This window comes from Pelodiscus sinensis, chromosome 22, assembly GCF_049634645.1.
Source record: "Pelodiscus sinensis isolate JC-2024 chromosome 22, ASM4963464v1, whole genome shotgun sequence".
Taxonomy (NCBI): domain Eukaryota; kingdom Metazoa; phylum Chordata; order Testudines; family Trionychidae; genus Pelodiscus; species Pelodiscus sinensis.
In genome coordinates this window covers 20,293,567-20,320,956 of record NC_134732.1, presented here as the reverse complement: position 1 = coordinate 20,320,956, position 27,390 = coordinate 20,293,567, and the positions used below count along the sequence as shown (strand labels likewise).

At 51.2% G+C, this 27,390-nt stretch overlaps 1 protein-coding gene across 1 annotated transcript in view; it reads right to left on the bottom strand.

The window, feature by feature from the left end:
* The window catches only part of NOTCH1 (notch receptor 1), a 105,276-nt gene that overhangs the window by 44,323 nt on the left and 33,563 nt on the right, over positions 1-27,390 (bottom strand). Inside the window, exons 3-4 of the mRNA XM_075905386.1 lie at positions 6,046-6,308; positions 4,491-4,829 (exon numbers count right to left, since the gene is read on the bottom strand). Coding sequence (XP_075761501.1) covers positions 4,491-4,829; positions 6,046-6,308 — 602 coding nt within the window. The remainder of the gene's footprint in view (positions 1-4,490; positions 4,830-6,045; positions 6,309-27,390) is intronic.

Genomic DNA, 27,390 nt, shown 5'->3' with positions numbered 1-27,390 from the left:
TATGCCTCTGCCAGAATCATCTGATACAGTGTTTGCTTCACAAGACACATGCCTCACGCGGCCTGATCCTGGGGAGGGGCTGGGAGCCAGCTGCAGTGCTTGGCACCCGGCAGGATCAGCCTCCAACAGAGAAGTTTTTTTTAACAGCCCCCAGGTTATTTTCCGTGTTCGTATTTGGCTGGTGGACTGAACGGGAGGCAGACCCATAAAGGGTATGCTCAGCTCCATAGGATGCAGCTCCCTCTAGTCACAGCCGGGTGTCCAAGAGCAAAGCCCATCCCCCTGGCAGCAGGGCTTCTCTGCGATGACATATTTTGCAGAAGCACAGGGCACGCTGGTTTCTTGCAGGAAGCGGGCGAGTGGCAGCTGGATTTCCTTTCCAGGGCGCCACCAGCTCTCTCCCTGCTGGGAGAGCTGCCTTCCCCATCACAGTGACCGGCACAGAGCTAAAATCGCTTCCCTCCAGGAACGATGTAATTGACTAACTGGTTAAACAATATGTTATAGCTGAATAAGGGTGTGGGGGGGTGTGGGAGCCACTCCCCTGCACCCGCTGCTGGACTGGAGCACCCCTGAGCACCCAGAGCAGCCCCAGTCTGTGGTTGGCCCCCTGCGGGGCTGGAGTAGCCCCCTTCCACAGCAGGCGGAAAGCTGCTCCAGCCCCCCCATCCCCGGTTAACGCTCACATCCTCACCTCCCAGCAGCTACCGGTTAATGTCTAACTTCTGTCTCCCTGCAGGCTGTGCCTCCTTCCAGAAGCTCACAGCTCTCCCCTGCTTTGAAACTTCGTTCGTTTATGGGGCCTAGGAGAAAGCTCTACTTTCCTGAGATCCCTAGGGGGCTCATCTATAGCTCGGTGGTCTTAGGGAATCTCTTGTTTTACGCACGCTGATGACAGAGACCTCCCAACCATCTTGGGAAGCTGGGCAGGGAAGCACATTTTAGAGGGGATATTGAACCTCGTGCTCCAGGCTTAAACTCACGTAACTAGTCAAGATCAGGATGAGAGCTCTGCCAAGGGGAGACTGTCCCACCTTGGCCTTCTGGAGGGCTCCTACACCTTTCTCTGAGGCAGCTGGTGCAGGAGACAGGACACTGAATTCGATGGACTTTGGGCGTGGTCTAGTCTGGTACTTCTCAATTTGTCTATATAAAGTTCATAATTCCCATTTTACAAAGAAGGAAACTGAGGCATGAAGCGGCCATAAAGGGAGTCAGCAGCCAAGACTGGGAGAGAACCCAAGAGGACTAGGTCATGCACACCTTGCTCTAACCACTAAGCATCACTCCCCCACGAGGCGTCTCAATACAAGTGCCCCACTCTAACCACGATGCCATCTTCCCACTCAAACTATCCACCCTGTCACGGTTGATCTGCGAAAAGAGACTAAAAATCCTCACACCTCCTCTACCACAAAGAAAGAGATTTCCCAGGCAGCTTTGCCAGGCCGATAGCATCTTTCCAACCGGGGTGGGCAGGCAGATGCTTCCTCTCGCTGCGTCTGCCGCAGGCAGGTGGAGGAGGCCGGTTGGGGTGAGAAACCAGAGAAACCCTCCTGAAAACAAGGCTCTCCCATTGTCTGGCCTCCTTGCAGCAACTTCTTGGGGGCTGGCTGCCGAGAGGCAGGAAGTTCGTAAATTTCATCCTGTCTGGCTGCCAGCACCTTGCTGCCGCGGATGCCGGGGAGCTGTCTTGCGCCACGAGCAAAGCTCAACCAGTTCCCCTCCAGCTATTCAGGCCCTGACCCCAGTGCGCTGCGCTGCGGTGAAAACCTCCACACCACGGCGGAACTGAAAGGTCTTCTTAAGTTCATCAACCTGGCCAGTGAGGAGTTAACCCTGCGCCTGCTGTGCTCCATCTAAGTCCTCGCTGCGTCTACATTGGTATGAATTTAACTGAGAGTGGATAACTCTCCCCTCCCTTTCCCGCTCTTCTGGGGATTACAGTGGATGAGAAGCTGGAGATGAGTCAACAGTGTGCCCTTGTAGCCAAGAAGGCTAATGGCATATTAGGGTGCATTAGGAGGAGCATTGCCAGCAGATCCAGAGAAGTGATTATGCCCTTTATTCGGCTCTGGTGAGGCTACATCTGGAGTATTGTGTCCAGTTCTGGGCCCCCCACTACAAAAAGGATGTGGACGCATTGGAGAAGGTCCAGCAGAGGGCAATCAAAATGATTAGGGGGCTGGAGCATATGACCTATGAGGAGAGGCTGAAGGAATTGGGTCTGTTTAGTCTGCAGAAGCGAAGAGTGAGGGGGGATTTGAGAGCAGCCTTCAACTTCCTGAAGGGAGGTTTCAAAGAGGATGGAGAGAGGCTGTTCTCAGTGGTGACAGATGGCAGAACAAGGAGCAATGGTCTCAAGTTGTGGTGGGAGAGATCCAAGTTGGATATTAGGAAAAACTATTTCACTAGCAGGGTGGTGAAGCACTGGAATGGGTTCCCTAGGGAAGTAGTGGAGTCTCCATCCCTAGAGGTGTTTAAGTCTCGGCTTGACAAAGCCCTGGCCAGGTTGATTTAGTTGGGATGGGTCCTGCCTACAGCAGGGGGCTGGACTTGATGACCTTCTGAGGTCTCTTCCAGCTCTATGGTTCTATGATTCTCCCCTTCCACAATCATTTATTCCAGCCCTCCTACAGGAACAGATCCATGCTGCTTCTCAGTGCGCCCGCTGGGGACAGCAAAGGGAGGGGATCCCTTCTCCAACTCTCTCCTACCAGGGCTTGTTTCCACTGGGAAATTTACCCAACAAGCGATTCTGGAATCTTTGTGCCCCTTTTAAAGAGGATTAAGCGAAATCAGAACAAGACAAGCTTAGGCCTGAGTAAGAGCATCTGCACGTGGGCTTCTATCGAAATAACTATTCCAGAAGCGTCTCAGAGGGGTCTCTGTGCTAGTCTGTATCTGCAAAAACAAACCGGAATCCTGTGGCACCTTACAGACGAACACATTTATTTGGGCATCAGCTCTCGTGGGTAAAAAAAACCAACCCTTTATTGACAAGACTCTGGTCATCTGAAAAGCTCATGATCCCATCTACATGTTTTGTTAGTCTATAAAGTGCTACCAGACTATTTGGTTTTTTTTAAGTTTATCCTGCACAGACTAACTCAGCTACCCCCTGAAGCTTCAACACACAAATAAATGTTAGTCTTTAAGGTGTCACAGGACTCCTCGTTACTCCAGGAGAGCTGTGCCAGTCAATTTCCAGCTGGAGAGAAGCTCTCAGATGATATTTCCCATCATCACAGGCTGCCACAAAGTATGTGCCCAAATTTACTGAAAACAGCTCTGCTCCACCTCTGTTAGAGCTGCGGGTTGTTCCGGGACCTTTGAGGGGTCCCTCTGGGTAGATTTCGCTGTAGTTCCTTAAGAAGGTTTTGAAATTGCTGAGCATTCTGCACCTCAATTGTTGAGGGACAGTAGGATGAAAATCAGTCCTTCAAAATAAATGGCAACTCAGGCAGATCTACTGATCTGAGGCTTTTATACGGCCCTCGTTAATGTGGTGTCTGGGGAGTTCACAACCTTACACTGTCTCAGCTGTGTTAGTCTGTCACTTTAAAAACAACTAGTCCTGTGGCACCTCAGAGACTCACCAAAAATATATATAATTATCTATATAAATATACTGTATTGATCCTCACAGCTCCCCTGCACCCTAGGGAAGTGATATTATTCCTCATGTTACAAAGGGGAAACTGAGGCACATTGCAACTAAGCATGTGTCTGCACAGCAACTGGGACGCGCGTCGGCAATGCACAGGCACACCAGAGCTAACATGGATTGACTGAGCTTGCTAAAAATAGCAGTGTAGCTGCCTTGGCACGGGCTAGCCACCATCCTTCCCTCAAGCAGGGTACGTATATGGCAGCTAATGCAATCAAAGCTAACTCCAGTATACTTGCAGGTGCTGTTCTAGTTGCCGTATAGCCATACCCCAAGTGACACAGGGGCTACATCTAGACTGGCAGGATTTTCCAGAAATGCTTTTAACGGAAAAATTTTCTGTTAAAAGCATTTTCGGAAAAGAGCGTCTAGATTGGCACGGATGCTTTTCTGCAAAAGCACTTTTTGTGGAAAAGCGTCCGTGGCCAATCTAGACGCGCTTTTGCGCAAAAAAGCCCCGATCGCCATTTTCGCGATCGGGGCTTTTTTGCGCAAAACAAATCTCAGCTGTCTACACTGGCCCTTTTGCGCAAAAGTTTTGCGCAAAAGGGCCTTTTGCCCGAACGGGAGCAGCATAGTATTTCCGCAAGAAGCACTGATTTCTTACAGTAGGAAGTCAGTGCTTTTGCGGAAATTCAAGCGGCCAGTGTAGACAGCTGGCAAGTTTTTCCGGAAAAGCGGCTGATTTTCCGGAAAAACTGGCCAGTCTAGACACAGCCAAGGAGTCTGTGACAGAGTAGAGCCATGACTCCCGATCTCTCAAGACCCAGACTAGAGCCCTCGCTGCACGATCCCCGAGAGTGAGACAGGCAGGCCGTACCTGGAAGACAGGTGCAGTCGTAGGTGGTGTCGCTGGTCTGACGGCAAGTGCCCCCGTTCTGGCAGGGCGAGGGGTTGCAGGGCATGTAGAGGTGCTCGCAGTTCTGGCCCGTGTAGGCTGGCTTGCAGGAACACTGGTAGCTCCCGATCTCGTTGGTGCAGCTGCCTCCGTTCTTGCAGACGGGAGGGATGATGTTGCATTCGTTTAAGTCCTGTTTGCAGTTGGGTCCATGGAAGCCCTTCGTGCACTTGCAGACGTAGTGGGCCTCGAAAGGGACACACTGCCCTCCGTTGGCGCAGGGGTTGGAGGCGCAGGGATCTGCCTGCTGGCAGGTCTTACCTGCAGAGCAAACAGGGAGGGGATGGAAACTGCAGCTCACAGGGTTGGGGGGACAGACATAGACCCAACTGGAAAGATCTTTCTGGATCCCGGGGCTCCCCGGTCCTGTCCCCTTCTGGGTGCCTGGTGGCTCAGCTGTGCTCCTCACCCACTAGCACATTAGCCCCGGCCTTCGGTCTGTGTCATTCACTATACACACTCCCCATTTTGATAGCACCCCAAAGCTCATCCCAGCTGCAACCCTGCCAGGCCAGCACAAAGACTGGGACTTTCAGCTTAGAGAGGAGAAGACTAAGGCGGGAAGTGATAGAGGTCTATAAAATCATGACTGGTGTGGAGAAAGTGACGAAGGAAAAGTGATTGACTTGTTCCCATAACAAGAACTAGGGGCCACCAAATGAAATGAATAGGCAGCAGGTTTAAAACAAAGAGAAGGATTTCTTCCCACAACGTACAGGCAACCTGTGGAACTCCTCGCCAGAGGAGGTTGTGAAGGTCAGATCGTCAACAGAATTCAAAAAAGAGCTAGATAAATTCATGGAGAGGTCCATCAATGGCTATTAGCCAGGATGGGTAGGAATGGTGTCTCTAGTCTGTTTGTCAAACACTGGGAATGGGTGGCAGGGGTGTGATTGCTTGATGGTTACCTCTTCTGTTCCATGCATCTGGCATTGGCCATGTCAGAAGACAGGATACCGGGCTAGATAGACCTTTGCTTTGACCCAGCATGGCCGTTCCTATGCTCTTATGCCCGGCCCCCTGCGCACCAGGGAAAGGCTGAGGGAACTTTCATGTGCCCGCAGAGAGGACAGGACAAAGGATGGAGTCAACGTTGCCTACCCTGGAGGAGTTTTGTGGCTGGTTTCTAAGCCCTTCCCCTTTCTCCTCATGCTTATGGAGGGTCACTGGAAAGCACTGCCACGTAGGAGACCTACTCTCCTGAGTGCCCATGAGGAAAGCAACCCACTTGCTGCCGGGGGGAGGAGGAGGAGCCCCGTGTTGCTCTACACGGACTCTCATGCCCCTGACTGGCAGCCCCGTGGGAGCGGGCATTACCAATACCCCTCCCTCTGGATTTCCAAGGCGAGTCCAAGCTTTGGGGACTCTGCTCTAGGATGGGCTTAAAACACCCCCCCTCCCCCGCGCTGTGCATCGGGGCGGGGCAGTGGGGCTCTTTCTCGGGGCTCCCTGAGGGAGAGACGTGTGCGGGCCCCACCTGACCACCCTGGAGGGCACCGGCACTTGTATTCAGTCAGCGTGAGCAGGTCGCAGGTCCCGCCGTTGCGGCAGGGGTTGTTGAGACAGGCGTTCTCCTCGGGCGTCAGGCACAGCCGGTCTGTGAAACCCAGGCGGCAGGAACAGGTGTAGTCCACGGCGTTGCCGCGGGCGACCGGGTGGCAGGTGCCGGCATTCTTGCACGGGGAGCTGAGACAAGGGTTTGGCAGCTGGCACCGGTCCCCTAGGTGGGCGCTGTTGCATCTGGGGAGAAGAGAAGACACCACGTCAGACCGTCCCGTCAGTCCTAGGAGCAGAGAGCCGGCGAGCGCAGGGGTCCCCGTCTCTGGTGTAGCTCCCCTCTTAGCTGCCAAGGCCTGGGGCGAGCTCTCAGACAGGCCAGCCACCAACACAGCAATGCAACAAACCCCATTTCAATAGGTGCAGAGGGGGGTCTGGGAACATACGGCCCTTCTGCCCTGACAGCAACCAGGCCGCCATACAAGGAGGCAGGGCCCAACTTTTAGCCCCAAGGAAACATCATTGTGTGGCTTCATGGGTAATCACATGGTTGTACGGCACCTCTCAGAGGCACTGGCTTCCCGAGCTCCTCGAGGGTGCACTGCCCCACCCCATCCCGCCCCTCCCCTGACCCCCATCCGACTTTGTCCCACCTCCTCCTCCCCCCTTCCCCCGTGTAACCCACACACCTCCTGGGTGGGGTGTACTGTCCCATGTCGTGGCACTTAGACCCCTTCCAGAGAGAGAAAGAGACCCTTCTACTGCCGCAGCTGAGAGCCAGCTGGCTTTTGGCTCAGGCTGTAGAAGGCTCATGCACTAAGCTCTACAGGTCTCAGGTTTGCGACACCAGCACCTCCTACACACTGGCGCCAGCTGATTGGGGTGGGCAGGATGCACTGGGAAGGAGGCGGATGAGCTGACGGGGGGCCTGCCGGCTGAGCACCCACGATTTTAGTCCATGGGTGCTCCAGCCCCAAAGCCCCCATGGTCTTGGCGCTTATGGCACTTAGCAGAATTGGGCTCCTTTAGGTGCTTCCGACATAATACATGTTTATTAATTGCAGTGGTAACAGAGCAGAGGAGAACCATTTGCCTTGCATGTGACCCTCACACGAAGGAGAAAATGCCAGGGCCTCGCCTCTGCCTGAGTGACATGCTGATCATTAAAAACAAAACAAAGTCACGGAGCAAACAGCAGCTCAGTGCAGGCTGTAGGGGGTTAAATACCCATGGTGCAAGACAGCGGGGTGGACTGTGCAGAGGAAAAGAAAGGGAGAAGTAAGGTCTGTGCTAAAATAAGAAGGAGGAGCACCCAGTTCCTATCTCAGATGTGTTGCAAAAAGGCCTTTAGTTTAGACTAACGCTGAGCATACAGATCCCAGGGTCCCAGCTTGAACGGGGCATTTTCGCTCCGACAGCCCGAGACAGAGTTTGGTCCATAGCATTGCTTTCTCTTATAACAAGTTGTGCACATGTAGCTTTAGTTGCAGCCTCTGTTTTGCTTTCTCCGTCCCTTCACAGGCACCTTTGATTACCCCTCCCGACCTACAGTGGAGGAGAGAAAGAAAAACACACACTCCCTGCAGCCCACAAAGCTGCCAACTTTCATGCCTGCGTGGGAATCACTTTCACACACACCCTGCAGCTCCCGCCCCTTGCCACCTGTCTCCGACATTTTCCAGAGCACAGGCATGCCATAAATCACGGAGGTTTCAAAGAGCTTGTGGGTCATCTTCCGACCCCCTGGTGCTCGCCTGGGATCTATGCAAATTGCTTTTCCCAAACCAGCTGAGCAGAGGAAGAACAATCCTCAGTCCTCTGTCCTGTCCCTAATCCATATCAGAGTCGTCGGGGTCTATTTCTTTAAGGGACGCCAGGTCTCATAGTGCATGTTTGCTGGGAATCCCATTTGATTGATTTTTTTATGGAACGAAGCAAGTCTAAGGATCAAAGAGACCCAAGCTCGGATGATCAGTGGGTGTGATATATACATATTCGCTCTGCTTGAAATTCCTCCCTGTACACAACCAGCCAGCACAATGGGCCACTTGAGCCCTGTTTTGAAGATTTACGTGGGGTACGGGACTTGTGCCGGCTTCTCTGCCCAAGGGCGAATTTCACACTAAGAGAGAAGGGAAAGATGAAAGGGAAGCATGGAACATATGCCATCCCCAGCTGGCTAGCATGCAGAGACTTGCAAAACAATAACACCTGGCTTTCAATGTAGCACTCATCATCAGTAGATCTCAATGTACATCACAAAGGCGGTCCGTGTCATTATCGCCATTGCACCAATGAGGAAACTGAGGCACTGAAAAGGAAAGTGATTTGTCCAAGGTCACCCAGCCTGGCCAGTGACAGATCTGAAAGGAGAAACCACATTTCCTGGGTCCCACTCCAGTGTTCTGTTCCCCTAGACTTTTATGCTTATCTAAAATCCCTGCCTGCAATCATAAGATGAAGTCCCTCTAGAGACCCAGTTAGGGTGTGTGGGACAGCCAAGAGTATTCTGAACAGGAAGTATTTGTACCAACATGCTTCCTTGTGCTGGATAGATGCTTTTGCCCTCTCCTGAACACAAGCGAGATTTTGACAGGTCAATTTTCACCCTTCTGCCCCTGAAATGTACATCTGGCCTGTCTGACTGCGCTCTTAATTCCACCACTCAGAGCCGTCCTTAGGACTTGTGGGCCTACATAGTGCTATTAAACCGGTGCCTGATGGCAGCCCCGGGTGGGGAAATGATTTTTTAGAGACGCGATTTTATAATTTTCAGCAGCCCACTAATGAAATCGTTTTAAGCACATTTTAAACTCAGGTCCTGTCGACTCCCACAGTAAAATTCAGAAACTGACAGTATAGATCGGTGGAGGCGGAAATGCCTGTGAGATGGCTTCGCTGCCACTTAAATGGCTCTTTCCCCAGTTCAATATTCTGCTAAGAGCTCTGGCTGGCTTTTCCACTTTTCAGTGAACTAGATTCTCTCCGGAGTAAACAGAGCCACAGAACAGGGATAGGAACGGGCAAGTGGGTGGACATTAGGACCCAGCAGTGCCCCGAATGTTCAGGTGCCCTATTCCACTGTGTATGAGTAAGGACGGCTCCATCATCACTTTGTCTTCAGATCGTGACCACTTGCAACCAGACAGCAGAGAGCTTTAAGGGGGTCGTACGCGAAGCAGCTTCCGAATGCTCTGTGATCGGGGCCCCTTTGTGTTTTGACCCTCACTCTAACAAAGCACTTGAGCGTGTGTATAATGCTGAAGCCAGAGTTATCACCCTAACAGCAATAGGACTATCAGCATGATTAAAATCGCTCACGAGCTGGAGTGCACGGCTGGATGGAAGCCCAAAAGGGCCACAAAGCTCAGGTAAAGTTCTTTGAGATCCTTCTGGCTTTCCATAAACAATACGGCATTACCATTTCATCAGCAACTGGCAGCTTCCCGAACATCCCTCTGTCTCGCAGGAATCAGAGTCAGACATATCTCAGCATCGGCACACAAGAGCTCGGCGTCCGCCCGCACAACAGGTGTGGCGCAGTTATGCTTTCTCTTACATTACAGTCTTCCGAAACAGCTGCTCAGATCTTCCCTGAAGATAAAGTCTTTCCAAAGCCGTATTTTCTCAGCAAAGGGAGGGGCCAAACAAACATGCCTGATCCTTATCCCAGCGTGAAGGCCTTTTAAAAAAAGACCCATGAAACGGCCCCCTGGCCCAGCCATCTGTTACCAGAAGCCAAAAGGGCCCAGCCAACTGCCTTGTGGAAAAACAAAGCCAGAGGATGGGAATGGGATACAAATGGGGAGTGTTTCCTGACATAACACTGAGGTGCTGTAGCAAGTTTATACTCAAACACAAGCCCGTTTGCTTATAAGCCAATCCCGCAAACGTACAGAAGAAAAATGGTGAAAAGTCACGGAGCCGTTTATAAGCCGACTCCAGGCTACAGCGGTCTGGGACTTACAAAGGGGCCAGTGGCCGTTTTTACCGTTTTTTCTCTGTAAGTCCGGGGGGTTGGGTCCCAGACCTCTGCGGTTCTGCTTTTTAAATGCAGGAAGAGCTGCCAGGCTCTTACCACGTTTAAAAGGCAGAGGTTCAGCGTCTGGGACCCGGTGTGAGCCGGCGCTGCTGTGTCACCCGGCTCCTGCTGCCGCTCTACCTTTTTAGAACCTGTTCGTAAGCCAACCCGTGATCTTCACAGCGGGATTTTTTTTCCAAAAAACAGTCAGCTTAGGAACGAATATATACAGGACGTCAGCCTTTCCGGGAGGGTGGGAGGGAGAAAGAGAATGAAGAAAGAGGGGCCAGGTTCTTGCCAACAACCTGTGCAGACCCGTGGGTAAGGTGAGGGGAGCCGGCTCCGTGCTGCCCAAAGGGGCGGGGTCTCGGGTGGAAGGGGCGGGGCTGGAGCAGCCAGTCCTCTGCGCATTGCCCCCTCAGCGCCCCATAGAGCGTGCAGCGCGGCACTCCGGCAGCAATTTAAAGAGACAGGAGCCCTGGGTCTCTCTGAATCGCCAGGCCAGGGGCAACTACCCCTTTTGCCCCACTTGGCAGCCTGATCCCTGCTACTCACACAACGTAGCAGCAAGGACCTCTTTTATGAAAGCCTTCGAGGTCTGTGCCTGACCAGCGTGATATAAAACCACCTCTGATTACTGCTCTCTTCTTCGGCATCTAGCCTCGCTAACATCAACAGGCCTGCTCTCATGGTAAGGGGCTGCCCAGTGTAACGGGGAAAGGGTCCGGTCCCAAATAAATACAGGCCACACCCAGCAGAAAACGGAAGCTGTGAAGTGGTGACCTTGAGCTCAGACGCTCAGCCCCTTGCCAGACCAGGGGACTAAAATATTACCCACAGAATAAACGGTCATGCCTGACTCCCAAACAGTGGCTGCTTAAGTTTGCTTTGCGGTAGCTCTCGCTCCCCTGATAACCAACCACACTTACTGCTTCTAGTCTAAGAGATTCTCTTCACCCCACATGCCCAGAGCTCCCCAGCAAAGACGAATTCCTGCGAGGAAGTGGGGTTTGCCCTGGTATCTTGCTCTATTTGGCTAGGTCTACACTACAGAGTTTTTTTTGGAAAAACGGAAAAAACTTCACTTACGTTCACACTGCAATCGTGTTCTTTCGACAAAAAAAAAAAAAATCAAAAGAACGCAGAGGTTTTTCCGACCTTGGTAAACCTCTTTCTACGAGGAAGAAGCCTTTTTCCGAAAGAGCTGTTTCGGAGAAAGGAGTGTGTGGACGGGGAAGAGGGAGTTCTTTCAGAAGAAGAAAAAAGAGGAAAAAGCACAGATGCCTTGGTGGCCGCTCCAGCCACAGTAATCCCAGCTTAAATATGAGATAACGCCCATTCAGTGTGGACACTATCTTTCGAAAAAGCAGATGGCTTTTTCGATGCGCTTTAGCAGCGTGGACACTCTCTTTCGGAAGAAGTTTTTTCGGAAGATCTCATCCGGAAAAGCTTCTTCCGAAAGAAGCCTGCAGTCTAGACGTAGCCTTTGATTCACTCACGAACTAAACAAGAAGGGGACAGGACAGCCATGGGATTTCAAAGTATGCCCATTGTTGGGGACAATTTACAGCAGAGACCCCTCCAAGCTGCTGACAGCATTTGACATGGAGGGGTAAAGGGCGGGAGGGAGGGGGACTTTCAGAGACCAGAGGACAGGCACCGGATCCTCAAAGGAAAGTTGTTGAGACAAGTCTCGTCAGCACCTTGCGAGCACTAACCTCCGTGCCTTTTGTCTGGCCTTTTCAACACCAGAGGCTGCTTACTGTGCTCTTTGAACGGGGATGCTCACATTACGGCGCTTCAAAAGGAAGCGCGACTCCATTGCCACTGCCCTGCCAGACTCTAATCAGCAGCCTCCCCAGAAAGGGAGCACATCAGGAGCGAAAGGGTAGACGGGAGAGGAAGACGAGCCGTGGTAATGCTGCTGCGCCTGGCCCTCAGGGTAGTGCACCTCCTCAGTAGATCTCGGTGCACGTTACAAAGACGACCCGTTTCATCACCCCAATGTACCAATGAGGAAACAGAGGCACTGAAAAGGAAAGTGACTTGCCCACGGTCATCCAACCAAGTCAGTGGCAGAGTTGGAAAGAGACTCCAAGTTTCCTGGGTTCCAGGATCTGGGTTATAGAAGTATTCCGGATTTACACGCATGAGAGCAGCGTTTGGCCCACCAATCCTCCTCCAAGTATTTGCCTCTTTCCCTTTCTTGGGCGACCCTCAAAGTGGCAATGGGGGGGAAATGAGGGTTCAACAGGCACCGGGTCCAGGCTCTGTGGACATGGGTCTTACAGCCACAGTCAATAAAGCAGGGGTCTCCAACCTTTTTAAGCACAAGATCTACCTCAAACGCAAACACCCTTGCCCCGCCTCTTTTGTGACCCTTCTCCGAGGCCCTGGCCCTGCTCGCTCCGTCCTCTCTCCCTCCATATTTGCACAAGGGTAAGACTTTTGCTTTCCACAAACATCCCCGTGAACAGCAGTGGCAGAGAGTCACTTGCATGGAAGTTCCTGGAAAACAAACCCCTGGAGGGCTGTTAGCACTGATGTGAACTGACGTCTTTTATCCAAGCCAGTGCACGGCTTTTTTGCCACTTCACCCAGCAGCAAAGGAAAAATTACCTGGACCCAACAGCAGGCGATGCCTGATTACTTCACTTCCTGCGGGCATTGCACTGCGCACCCTCGGAGTCTGACTACACCCAGCCGTGAGGCTAACTCAGGTTATGCAAGTGGCAAGCTGAGCCTTCTGGTCTCACGTGAAACTGTTACTTTGCTGTGATCTCATCCCTCCCAACAACTTCTGTTTGCCTTTTGTCCATCTGTTGGTAGGGTTGAACCGGACAGTCTGATATTTTCACCTCCTGTCCGGTCAAAACTTCAGAAAATACTGGACACCTAAAATGTCCGGCATTTTCTGATTTTTTCCCCACCAGGAGGCGAAAATCCTGGGTGCTTACCGGGTTCTGTAGGGGAGCTGTACGGCCCGGCAGCCTGTTAGAGCCCAAAAGCCTCAAAAACGTTTCTTAAAGGGGCTACGCTAATTTTTTTTTTAAAACAACTTTGGTCTCCCCCTTTTTTTTCCTCAACAGAATTTTTTCCCTGGTGGTTTTTTTTTTGCGGGGAGGGGCGGTTCAGTATTTTTGGTTAAACCATCTGGCAACCTTATCTATTGGGTCCTGTCTGACTAGGGCCGTGTCCAGACTCAGGGGTTTTTTCGGGAAAAGTAGCCTTTTCCCGAAAAAACTTCCCCTGCGTCCAGACTCAAGCCGCGTTCTTTCGAAATTATTTCGAAAGAACGCGGCTTTTCTTTCGATGGCGGTAAACCTCGTTTCACGAGGAAGAACGCCTTCTTTCGAAAGTTCCTCTTTTGAAAGAAGGCGTTCTTCAATGTAAATAGGGCTTCTTCAAAAGAGAGCATCCAGACTCGCTGGGTGCTCTCTTTCGAAAAAGCGGATTGCTCTTTCGAAAGATCCGCCTGCAGTCTAGACGCGATCTTTCGAAAGAGGCACTTTCAAAAGAAGCCTGCAGTCTAGATATAGCCTAGGAGCTTTCTGGGTGAAGGCCTGCCTTTTCTGTTGCTCGTCTGTGCTGCACTTAGCCCAGCCAGGGCTGGCTCTTTGACTGGGTACGTAGGTGTTACTGTAATAGAAATCAATAACCTGTGCCTATTTAGCGCCTGAGTTTCCCAGTGGCTGAGAGTCTCCCACTCCCTAAGGGAATGGGATCCGAAACAGATGGAGTGGAATGTGCTTGGTTTTCCATAACACGTGCTTTGCTGCTGCACAAAGCCTCGTTTCAAACCCCATCCGAGGCCAATACTCAACTGCCTCTGAAGTGTGAGGTTCTTGTGGTCTCACCCTGGCAGCCTGCAAACCGCCAACACGTTTACAAAATCCCGAATCGTACTAAGCCCCACATGGGCGATGCTGCCCGTGGATCAGAGCAAGTGTAAAATCCAGAGGCATTCCCGCCCCGTGCTAAAGCCACCAAAGTAGCAGGTTGCAAGACATGTGACTGGGAGATGAGAAAGGCAGGAATACAGTTAGGTCCTGTCCCCATGCCTTCTCCCGCCTGTGTCCCCCCCCCCACTTTTTTTTAACCTGATTCTGATTTCATTGTTGCGGATTGTGTGAGAATTTGTCAGGATTCGGAGACATTTTGAGTTAATGAGATGGCATTATCCAGGCCCAATGAAAAAGAAAATGTGGATAATAATAAATCGGGGCATCTGCTCCACACACAAAAGGCTGTGGGGAGCAGGTGTGCATGTTAATGAGGGGACGGCAGCTGCCGTGGCCTCTGCCATCCAATAAACTTCCAGAGCTGCCCAGGGTGGGCGGGGGGCGGCTGCGGGGATGGGGAAGGAAACGGACTTCTGGGTGGCTGAATCGCATCTCTGCGTTAGGGAATTCAACAGGCTGGTTTGGAAGCCTGCTGTTCCTATGAGAGAGACCATTGTGCCGCGCACCCCTCCTCTCCGTCCCAGAGGGCCAGCGAAGGCACGCCGGCTGTACCCTGCTAAAGTGTGCAGTCATCTGTTAAAAGCGCCCCCACCCCCCACTTTTTTTTTTTTTTTTTGAAGCAAGCCTCAGAACGTTCACGGTTGCTCGCGGTGAGAACGGCGCAAGAGTCTCACCCGTCTCCATCGCAGAGAGAACGAAAGAAACAAACAAACAAACAGCCCCCTCCCCCTCCAGCTCCAATGTGCTGCATTAAAACAAAACCCAACTGGGCTCTGCCGGGAGGAAGAGCCTGTGAAACCGTCCCCAGTTTGCTCAAAGGCGCCTTCTTGTGTGGGATACCCGCAGAGGCTCGATGGGCGGCGAACTGGAAAGCCGGGGCAGGGAAGAGGGCTCTGTACTCAACGATGGACTGAATTGCAGGCACATCATAATTTTTGGAAACCGCCCGCATTTTAGTATCAGCCTCCATTCATCCGGCCTTCAACCAGGTCCTATTGGGAATCAAATCAAAGGGAACTGGGATGTGGCAGGAGGCGGGGGGAACAGGGAACTCACTAATTACTGGACTTCAGACTCACGTGTGGTGGGGTTTTGTTGGGATTTGAAATAAGGCTCACATGGAAACTGCTAGGGAGTAAAGCCCTCCCCCCCCCAATTAGTGTTCGGACTATTTCCAACTGAGACTCTCGTTAGCAGTGTTTGACAATGCAGTAGCTGGAGCTGGGAGTTGACACTAGACAAATTCAGACTAGACGTGTTGGACTGTTGTGCTTTCGAATTGGTGAGGTTAATTCACTCTGGGTATGTCTACACTACCCCGCTAGTTCGAACTAGCGGGGTAATGTAGGCATACCGAACTTGCTAATGAAGCCCGGGATTTGAATTTCCCGGGCTTCATTAGCATAAAGCCAGCGCCGCCATTTTTAAAAGCCGGCTAGTGCGAACCCCGTGCCGCGCGGCTACACGCGGCACGGGCTAGATAGTTCGAACTACGTAGCCATTCCGAACTATCTGTACTCCTCGTTCCATCTGTACTCCTACGTAGTTCGAACTATCTAGCGCGGCACGGGGTTCGCACTAGCCGGCTTTTAAAAATGGCGGCGCCGGCTTTATGCTAATGAAGCCCAGGAAATTCAAATCCCGGGCTTCATTAGCAAGTTCGGTATGCATACATTACCCCGCTAGTTCGAACTAGCGGGGTAGTGTAGACATACCCTATTGGAACAACTGTCCTGGTTTAAATCAAGAGCAGGTGTATTTCCAAGAGCTCGGTCAGAAGTTATGGGGCTGATGCATCACGCTCAGGCTGAAAGTTCCTGGCTTGGGTTATGCAGCAGCTGAGACTAGCTGATCAAAAAGGTCCTAAACGTCTATGAGTTATGTGGCCGTGCTCCAGGGTCTTTACATTTACAAATCTCATTTTAAACAAAGCCCTTACCAAGGTTATCGCTAACACCGCAGAACATTCACAGCAAAAGCAGTGTGAAGATATGGCCAGTTTTCTTGCTCTTTGTTTACTTTGTGCATTTCTCACACCTTGGACAAGGAAGCCACTTTTATGTTTGTTTAGAGTGAGTTTCCCTTTCAGTTTCTTAGTGCAGCAACCTAGAGCAGTGTTTCTCAACCAGTGGGTACTCGAGAGAAGTCTGGGAGGTACGTCACCACAACTGAGATTTGGAGAAAACGGAATTTTTGTTTTAAGATTTACAGCGCTTTATTATTGTTGTACTTTTGACACCCAAAAATTTCATCTCCCGCCCAGCTACGATCAAGTTGTTTGAACAAATGTGTTGCAACGGTAGAAAAAAAAAATGGTGTGTCTGAAAACTGTAGGTATTGGGGGTACTTACAATTTTTTTTTTGAAAAGGGGGGTACTGATAATCTTTGTTGTTGTTGAAAAAGGAGTACTTTATAAAAAAAAAGGTTGAAAAACACTGACCTAGAGCTTGCAAGCACTGCGGGCAGTTCTTTTAAAACAGCTGTTTGTGGGGGTTGTTTTTGTTTTCAGTTTCACAGACACATTTGAGTTGCTCTTAGTTTTGGAAAAGGGGGTTTTGTAGAAATTCTGAACAGCCGGGACCAACATTTAGTTGACAACACAGAGGATGGGCCCCGATTCTACCAAGGATTTAAGCATGTGTTTTACTCCATCCTTACTTAGCAGAGCACTTAAGCATAATGCTTAATATTAAGCACGTGCTTAAAATTGACTGGAATATGAGTATGCACTCAACTGACGCATTCAACTGATGAATCAGGGTCTAAGTGGTGAAACCTGGAACTTCGGGACACTTAGAAAATAAAACTCCGGTCACAGAACTAAGACATAAGACAGCAGATAGCAGAACTATGTTGGGAAAAAAAGGAACTGATGTTTGCAAAAGATGCAAGACAGAAGGGACTTGGTAATAGTAGCATTTTTGGTTTCTCTCTGGAAGAGCTAAATAGGGGTAGAGACCTGCAGATAAAATTTACTATTAAACCAAGTTTTTTGTAAAAAGCAACCAAACCAAATCCACCCAGCTTTACTCCTGTTGTATTCAACACAATGCTGCAGGTTTCTGTTCCATCGACTAAGCCCTGGCAGGATCATGGCCCCGAATTCCCTGCAATTGTTGACTCAGAACAAGTCCTAGTCTCTCTCTCTCTCAGCTATGCACTCAGCACTGGGAGCAAACGGATGCCATTCCCACATGCCACTGGGAAAACCCTATCCCTAATCCAACGCTTGGGCAGTAGCTACCATCAAAACTCACTCTGCGGCGCTCTCCTTGCATGTTCGAATTAATCCGATTATCATTTCGAAATGATGCCGGGAGGGCTCCCTCTTTCCCACAGTGGCGGGAATGAATATCGGCCTCTTTGCAGAATGACTGGTTATCGGTTTCATCAGGAATATTGAACGCTGACACGAGCAACTGTGCACCAATGCTTGTTTTTTCCATGCTGGGGGCGGGGGGGAGGTGCTGTCAGATTGCCATAAACAAGGTAACTAATCCTCTCTGATATATTTCTAGCGCTGCCCACGCTGCAGGATCTTCCAGCCAACTCTTTATAAACAAGAATCACTTGGCCTCTGAAAGCCACTAACCTCTGCAGGTCGGGAGCCCATATCTGCCGACACACAGGCGAGTCGCTTTAGTCATATGTGTAAGTAGCTGCGGGATCGACGCTTAGCACCGGAGCGAAGGGCGCTGTGGTACTGTCGTTAGTAGAAACCAGGCCTGTTGATGGGGAAGATGCAAAGGCGGAGTGGGGGGGGGGGGACCACTGTCCCAGGACTGGTGATTGTAAAGGGCCCAGGGCAGGGGCGGCGCCCGGTGACCCGGGCCCTTTAAATTACTGCCAGAGTGCGGCACAGTGCACTCCGAGCACCGGTGGGGGTGGGGGTGGGTGGGAGAGACCTGGTGTGGTGCACTCCAGGCAGCACTGAGAGCTGGCTGCCCTGGCCCCACCCCTTCTGCCCAAAGCCCCACCCCCTCTATCAGGGCCGGACCGAGCCATTCCGGCGCCCCGGGGCAGACAGTTGAATTGCGCCCCAGGTTGGGGGAGGGCGCCTGCCTGGCCCTGCCCCCGCACGGCACGTGCAAGAGGGTGCGCGGAGCTGGTGGCGGCAGGATGCACGTGCCCGGCCTGGCCACCGCCGCTGGCACGCAGCCCAGGGCCGCCTGGGGAGGGCTGAGCCTGGCTGTGCAGAGCCCTGTGGCCTCAGGGGGAAGGGTGCTGCTGGCTTGCTGGCGCTGCGGGGGTTAACGCGGCTCCCGCCCCAGGCGGCTGCTGCAGGGTGGCTGCTGAGAGCTGCTGCAGCCCGTGATCCGGGAGCCGGGTGCGCGGCACCTGATGGCAGCAATAAGGGGCACTGTGCTCCCCTTACAGCTGCCATCAGGTGCCCCCTATAGGTTGGTGCCCCGGGCAACTGCCCGGCTAGCCCATGCCTTAATCCGGCTCTGCCCTCCAAGATCACAGAGCCATCCTGCTTCCCCACCTTGCCCAGGGCCTTGGCGTGGCTGTCGGCTTCCCTGCTTGAAACGACAAAGAATTGTCGCCAGCTCTTGCAATGTTATGGCAAGTCTGACAATATTTGCTGTTTTCGTTCAAGCCCCCAGCTCTGGGAATCCTGGGATCCCTTGAGAAGCTCAGCTTTCTGTACCAAAAAAAAAAAAGCTTCTAGTCCATGCGGTTGCAGAGAAACGCTTGGAAACGGGACCCTTGTGTTACCTAAAGGCTCAGAAACCAAGGGAAAATAAAAAAGAATCCAAAACTCCTCCTTATGTTAAATATTGTGATTTTTAAATCAAACTCATCAATTTGGAGGCCTGGGGCTGGCAATTCTGCAAGCCAAATGTCACTCTCTAAAACGGAAATTAGCCAAGGCAACTAGACTATTGCAAAAATCCCGCCAAGGGCCAAAACAGCATTACAAATCCAGCACTCAGTTCCCTGGCTAAATTCCTTTGAAAATCCAGCCCTGGCTCTTGTGAAAAGTTCCTGATCAGAAGTGGGGAGACTCATAGACTCAGAGTCAGAAGGGACCATTATGATCATCTATGACGTTTCAGACTGATCCGGTCTCCAGTTCACCTGGGTTTTCACTGGATGCCAAAGACGGCCCCTCGAACAGCGCAGCCTCCTCTAGCACTGTGCGGTAGCATTGATTGTTTTAACTCAGGACAGACTGAAGGAGACAGTGTTGGGAGTGGTCTTCCAAGGTTTTTCTTTGCTGTCTCCCACCATATCCAATGGTTAACCAGACCCAGACCTTCTCAGCTTGGGAAAGATAACAAGACACAAGCGACTTGCCACCGCACCCTGATCTTCGGTGGGTTTGGGTCAAGGTTAGCGTGACTGTCCCACGACCAAAATATTTCAACAGGGTCTTTAGAGACAGACTCTTAGTTCTCCTAGCCTCATTCACCCAGGTAGCCCAATCTGTGTATGAAATGAATTGACTACTTAAGAATTCCCAGGTTCTTGTCCCAAGATCAGGCCTAGTATCATTAAAATTACTATACAGCTGGGAACACCCTCCCCCCAGGCACAGTTGCAACACTTACACACCCACCTGGGTTCCTAAAGTGTAAGGCTGTGTCTAGACTGGCAAGTTTTTCTGCAAAACACTCGCGTGGCTGGCGAGCGGGGTTCGCCGCGGTTCGGTGAGCCCTGCTAATAGCCATTGATGGACCTAACCTCCCTGAATTTATCTAGTTCTTTTTTGAACCCTGTTAAAATCCTAGTCTTCACAACATCCTCTGGCAAGGAGTTCCACAGGTTGACCGTGTGATACGTGAAGAAAAACTTCCTTTTGTTTGTTTTAAACCTGCTACCTATTCATTTCATTTGCTGACCCCTAGTTATTATATTATGGGAACAAGTAAATCATTTTTCCTTATTCACTTTTTCCACACCAGTCATGATTGTATAGACCTCTATCCTATCCCTCCTTAATCTCCTCTTTTCTAAACTAAAAAGTCCCAGTCTTTTTAATCTCTCTTCATGTGGGAGATTAAAACATATCAACCTCTTTAATATGTTACACTGACACCACTCTGTCTAATGCAGGGGTTTCTTCCCTCTTCCTTATTTGTATTTCCTCACCCTACTAATGGGGGGGCGCTTCTCCTATAGGTTAGTATATTAATGTCTCAACTTATCATCGTACACATCAATTCATTGCCATGGCACTCTTGTGGTGAGACATCTGCAGCCGTTCCCATCCTGAAATATCCCGACGCTGGTGTTAGCTCACATGGCTGTGGTTGGAGGGTGTCATTATGGACAAACTTCCCCTTTAAGCCCTCTTTGCCTAGTTCCCCAAAACTCCGGGGTGACCATTAGGCCACTGGTCTGTGCCAAAGTTCACAAGCCTCAAGTCACGCTAACTGCTGAAGCCAATGTCTTTATAAGAGATAGATCTGTAGATTCCTGGCAAAATACATGTTGAAGCTAGCTCTCTGGGCTTCACCAAGCCGCCATATAACAAATCCCACCTTTAAATAAGCAGCCTTTATAATGCAGGTCACATAAGAATTTGCACCAGAGATGTCACAGATATGCATTCGTTTTCATGCACTGATAAACAGAACGTGGGCATAATCCCTTTCCTCACAGAGCTCATCTGCGTTTTCCCAAACCCCAGATTCCCTGTGAAACAACCAATAACTCTTGCCAGAAATCAGTTCCCAAAAGACACAGCAGAAATCCAGACCTGTGGACAGCCCGTTCCCAAAGAAAACAAGAATGGCTAAAAAATATCATGTTCTCCCTGCTGGGAAAAGCTTCCATTTGTTTGTTAACCTGGCAACGAAGCTTTAAATATTTTAAGTGCAAAACGAAATGAGGGATGGAAGAATCCAACAGGCAAACGGCACCTGAGTTCACCAGCTTCTGCTTAATACTTTCCCCTGCACCCGCACTGAACTCGCTAAGATGCCGTCTGGGTGGAAAGAGGTTGAACCAGTGACAAAGTTGCCTCCTGACCCCCAAAATGCCCCGCATTTCTAAGATAATATTTTCAAAATGATCTGGCTCAAATGTGACTGATACCATCACATGAGGCCTCGAGAAGAATGGGGATAAGATGTAACGGAATGCAGATAAAGCAACCGTTTTCCAAAACATGCAGATGCACAGATATTGCAGAAGAGTCACAGTACGTCAGCTGATTCCAATGGATCTGTAGCAATTTACACCAGGGGAATTTCTTGTGCTAACGTCCTCACAGTTTAAAGATGACACAAGGAAGCTGATAGGTCAATTCTTGGGATAGCATGATGGGACAGGTTTGGCTTTTTTTAGTTATGTTCCTGCCAAATTTTCCAGTAATAAAAGGTAATGTGATATCCAAGAAGTGGGTGGGGGGTTATAATTAATAACACTTAGCATTTCTGTAGCACTTTGTATCCACAGACCTCAAGGCACTCTGCTAAGGTGGGGATCATTGTGTTCTATCCCCTTATGTTGATGATGCACCAGAAGATGAAGTGAGTTGCCTAAGACCACACTGTGAGTCACAATGGCAGAGCTGGGAGTAGTAGCTGCTGCACCACGGCTGCCTTGAAATGCACGTAATAGTTTCACTTTCATCCACTGTGTCTAGCTCTGTCTAAACAGATTACAACACAAATATTAGAACAGGATGCTGTGTGTGTGTGTGTGTGTGTGTTGGGTACCTGTTCTAATGTTTTTTACATCATACACACACACACACACACACACTCTACATTTGCTGTTCTAATGGTTTTTTTCCATCTCTCTCTCTCTCTCTCTCTCTCTCTCACTCTGTTTCCTATGTGCTAAGAGTCTAAGGCCACAGTGTACTCAAATGTGCCTTTAAAAGAGGAAAATACAATGTGGATATAAAACACCACACAGAGCCCAGTGCGGACCTAGAATCCTAGAACTGGAAGGAACCTCGAGAGATCAAGTCCAGTTCCCTGCCCCCACAGCAGGACCAAGCACCATCTAGATCTGTGGTATCCAACACACTAGTCACTAAATGGAAATATTTGTCTGGTTGAATGTGGTTAGTTGGCTTGAACAATGTGGCTATTTGGCTGGTTTAATGTGGCTGGTTCAGAACTAGTTGGACACCACGAATCTAGATCATCCCTGATAGATGCTTTTGAATATATCCAACGACGGAGATTCCACAACCTCCCGAGGCAATTTATTCCAGTGCTTAACCACCCGGACAGGGAGGAAGTGTTTCCTAATGTCCAACTGAATCCTCCCTTGCTGCAATTTAAGGCCATTCACTGAGGCCACCGAATTGCTTCTTTCCTGTGCCCAGTCTTAGTTTGGCCTCCTTAGGATCACAGAGCTGATGGCCAAGAAACCAGTATAACTGGCGTCCGAAGACTGGATTAGTGACATAGCAGCACAGAATGGCTAAGTGCAGACTCTGGGACTGATGGCATGCAAGGACGGGGACGACACATGCCAAAGGCTGTCCCATGTCTGTTGTTCAAATATCGCCTCCCCTTTTGTTTGCTTGTTTCAGCATTTCCCCCGTGCGGGGATTTTCCGTCAGCCCACCAGCAACAAGTTCTGTCCCTCATGCAATCCCCCACTATAGAAATGCAGCCACTGAAAGCATCCTAAGGCAGATGTTTCTGTGACCTTTAACCCAAGACTAATTCAGAGTGTTGCTGTTTTCCTTTCTGAGCTAAGCTTCCATCTGCCACCCTAGGGACAGATGACAAACCCACCGCCCGCCCTACCCCCAAAGGAAAAATCTAAGACCAAGCACCTAGGGGATGTGCAGCACATGCTGGGGGGGGGGGGGGGGGGGGGGAGCAGATGAAGGCTGGAGAGCCGCAAAGCCCTCAAGACAGACACGGTCACACCCTCTCCTAGGAAACAACCAGCATTTGAAGGGCTTCTTGCTGAGGAAGCTATTGAAAAGATACCGGGTGTGTGCAGCAGAATCGGCCCTCAGAAACACAGCCAGCCTGCATTTCCCAGTGAGCGGCGTATTACTACCCTATGAGCTTTCCAGCCTCAGATGCCTCACTTAGATTTTCAGGGAGGCAGGAATAAAACTCTTGTCATAGGAGATGGATATTTTCCAGGCCAGCTTTGGAGCCACAAATTAGAACCAGCAGGGGCGTAACTTTACAACTTTCCAGTGAGAACCAAGGTGGGTTGGCATGTGGTGCCACTAGGTTCGAGGTGCGAGCTGAGGCTGAGAGGAGGGAGAAAGGCAAACAAGACCATTTCCCCTCAGGAGATAGCCACGGCACTTAGGAAGTTGAGTGCCTTGCTAGAGAGGGGATCCACGACAGCTGATCTATGAAACAGCCAGCGGTGCTTGTAATCCCGCCTAGCCAGGTTAATTACATGCCCCAGGAAGAAAACACTGGTGCCTAGTACACCACTGTACAGGATCCCTTGAGACTGGCTTTCTGGCAGGGTTAGGGTCCATGAGGAAGAACCATTAAAAAAAGGAGGGGAGGGGAGTTGGGAACCGGCACCTCCCACCTTCCAGACATCACTACAAAACTTACAGGCACTAGTAAATCATTTCCTTCTAACCCTCCGCTGGAAACATACACGGCCCGGGTTGGTTTTCCCTAAGGTAAAAGCATCCGTGGGAAAGTCTAGGAAGGAAGGGTCATGGCTTTCATTAGGCCCCCTGCCTGTGAATTAATTAATGGGGCCTGTCATTTCCCTCTGTCTCCTGGAAAGCAGCAAACACTCCCGACTGAGTGCTTGCAGGTGAGACCGCTCCCAGCCCCACAGCTGACATCTGCCACTAACCCTAGCCGGCCAGGCCTTCTCCTTGCACTTCCTGCACCCCCCACGCCCCAAGCGATTACAGGTGTCACCCACCGAGATTTCAAACCCTGCGGAGTTCCAGGTGTGCTTTTACGGACCAGCCCCTGGTCTCTCCCTCTAGGGCATGGGTTTCCAAACAGGAGGGGGGGGGCATGAAGAAATTCCAGAGGGGGTGCAAGGCGATCCAGTCTCCCCTATCAGTCCCCCCACAAGAAAGCCCGGACCGTCCGTCCGCGGAAACATGTGCAGCTTGGGCTGGCTGGGGCAGACTTCAAAAAGGCCACCTAAAAAGGGCAATGCCTTCTGTGTTCTTAAAAGGGCTCTTTTTTCTTTTTTTTTTTTTTTGCTCAACAAGTTTTGCTGCTATTTTGGGGGGAAAGGGGGCATAAGGGTTTCTCAAAAATTAAAAAGGAGGCTTGATGCCAAACAGTTTGGGAACCACTGCTCTAGGGCTCATTTATTTATTGGCACCAAACACCTGGGTTCAAAGTTTACAGCTTTGGGTAACTTCGCCAGCTGACAATAAAAGCAGCACTGTTATCGTCTGTACCAGGAACATATCAGTGCTCGGAGAGATAGGCGCTAACCTCGCCACTTCAGAGATTAGCCATGGGGCCCTTCCCCATCCCTCACCTGGTTGGCACTACCAGTACAAGATTGCTCCCTAGTAAAGTCCCGCAGGGGATCTGTGTATTCCTATATCGCCGTAGAGGAGGAACCTCGCTGCTGCATAAAGGAATAAAGCCTAGAGTGAATCACGCAGTCAACTTTTCAGCAGACACCTTCAGTGATTTCACTGGGACAGGGATTTCCTTCCCTTCCTCAATGCCTGGCGATGGTGTGCTAACACCTGCGCTTCCCTCTGAAGATGCACGGCTCGGCACCCAGTGCCGGACGGAGGCATGGGTGAGCCGGGCATCTGCCCAGGGCGCAAACCGATGGGGGCGCCTGATGGCAGCTGTAAGGGGCGCGCGGTGTAAGGGGCTGTAAGGGGCACGCCAGCAGCACTGGCTGGGCCGTGCTGGGCAGCGCATGCACCGTGCGCCCTGGGTGCGGACCCCTGCCCCATGGGTGGGCCCGTGTATGCGCCGTGCGCTCAGGCCGGCCCTGTCGGCACCTTTCATATCTGGCCCCAAGCCACCTCTTTCGTTAGCATGCACAGCACTAGCGTATGTCGACGAGGCTTGAGAAGGAAAGAGCAGCTCTGAAAGAAAAAAAAAATCCTTATCCCGTGGCCTGGTTGCACAGTGCTAGATCAGAAAAAGAAAGTGTCCCTCGATGGGGAAGAAAGCTTTTGTGGCCAAAGCACAGGACACGGGAGGGAGGAGTTAGGTTTCTGAAGCGCGTCAGGAAGAAAAGTCCGACACAAACGCAAGTAGAACACAGGCCCGCAGCATGGAAGAAGGGAATCCGTTGTTCCGTGGCTCCTGGAGCCTTTTATCCCTGATCCTAAATAAGCCATCTGACCTGGTATCTAAAGAGCATCTGGCACAGTAAAAGAGATAAAAATCAACCCCCTGAGGTATCCCCTCAGGGGACTTTGCGTCATTCTTCACCACGCTAAAACCCAAACCGGTCCCAGGCCACAAGCAGCTCGCGCATGGGCCTCATTGAGACTTAAAGGCAAACTCCCTTGATTTGGGGCAATATCTCAAAGCGAAACCACGATCTCTGTGGTAAGACTATATACACACACACACACACACACACACACACACACACACACATATATACAGTGTGTGTGCTAAAACAACATCAAGCCAGTATTTGGACTGCCTTGTCACCGCTTTGATCTCTCCTGTCTGATGGCTCTCCAAGGAGAGCAGCCATTTTGGTCTTCTCCAGAACCGTGCTCAGAAATCATATTCCTGGCAGGCTTTCAATTCCATTGTGGCCAAATGACCCAAAAGATCATCCACAAACCATGCAATAACCTGACCCCTTCCCACCCCACCCCCAGCAAAGTCAAAAGACTGGGTGTTCCACTGTCATTTGGACCCAAATTCCAGCAAAACACTGACGGGCCGAACGCCATCGGCATAGCCCAATAGTGGAACGTTTGCCAGTGACAATTAAAGGAAAGGAGATTCTCCCTCATTTGGATGCACTATAGCGGCTATGACACTGTTAAACATTTCTATCCTGTGCAGGAGAGGGCAGTGGTGTTCTACCAGGGTCATTCAATTAGTTTGCAGCATTGACAGTGGGTGACTGTCAACTCCATGCAGATAAACAGGAACTAGAACGGTCTGTCTCTTGGGCAAGTCTTTAAAAAGTCCCTTTATGTAATCTAAGTACATGTCTAATAATGCTGGGGTGGCTTGAAAAACAACAGTCAGGACTGTTTTTACTAACACACTCCTACACAAAGGAGTTCTTTACCCAGTTATAGCCCTGGTTTCTTTTTAGCTGAATTCTCGCTGGAGGTGTAGAGGCTACAATCATGGTTTGTATTTCTCAGTTTAATTTAAATGATCAGCTTTTCAGGGGAGTGTTTGGAGAATGGCTAGTGCAATGGGACCCTGACCTCTGCCAGCAGCTCCAGACCCCATCCAGAGCTATCCTATCCATAGGATGGTTTGGGGCAGTTTCCCCAGGCCCCATGGGGCCCGGAGTAGCCTGGGGGATGACCGGGAGCCTGATGTGAGCAGTAGGGGTCAGCACCCCCCTGCACTCACCAGCGGCAGGGGGAGCCATGGGAAGTGGAGTGCCCCAGAGCCAGCCTGCTCCACGCCCGAGCGACGTGCTGGAAGCCCAGGAAGCGGGGCAGGCTGGGGGTGGGTCACTCTGTGGGGGCGGGCAGAAGGAGACCTCCAGGCAGCCCTACTGCTGTGCTCCCAGCCCCGTTGGCAGCACCCGCTACCCTGCTGGACCTCAGGGCTCCTACCCCCCAGCCCAGGTGTTGCTGGACATGAGTCCTGGTTGAGAGAGGTGCAGTCTATACTGTCTACGTGACCACTATGGGTGGTGGCATAAGAGGCAGGATGCCTGGATGGTCCCGCCTACACTCTGCCCCCAAGATCTCCCCTTTCAGCGCGGCTCCCCCAAGCTCCTGGGGCTGCCTGGGCTTCAGACCCAGCCCTTCCTGTGCTCCGGGGCAGGGGAGGTTGCGGGTGGGGGGGGGGGGGGGATGCCTGTCTGGCCACCCTCCAGGAGGGCCAGGCCCCTGTGCTGCCTGCCCTCCCTGTACTGGAGGGAGGGGGCAAGTGACCAGGGAAGGCCATAGCTGGTGGGGGTGGGGTGGGGCTGTGGACTGCCTGTGCTCCGGGGGGAGGAGGCGGAAACAAGACTACAGGCTACCAGTGCTTGCGGGGCTATACCGAGGAGCCTTACCGTAAGGGGAGGGACTAAAGAGAAGAGGCGGGGTCTTGAGTGGAGGGGGAAAGTCAGGCTAGTTGACTTTAGAAGAGTCCCATCTACTGGAAGTGGAGGTGACAGCCAGGCAGCCGGCATCTCTCGGTCTAGGGCCACGCAAGCTACGTTTTCCCTGCCACGAGGAGAAGACAAACAAATATGGAGAACAGGTTCCTGTGGGAAAGCAAATGGTGGGAGGAGTCACTAGCC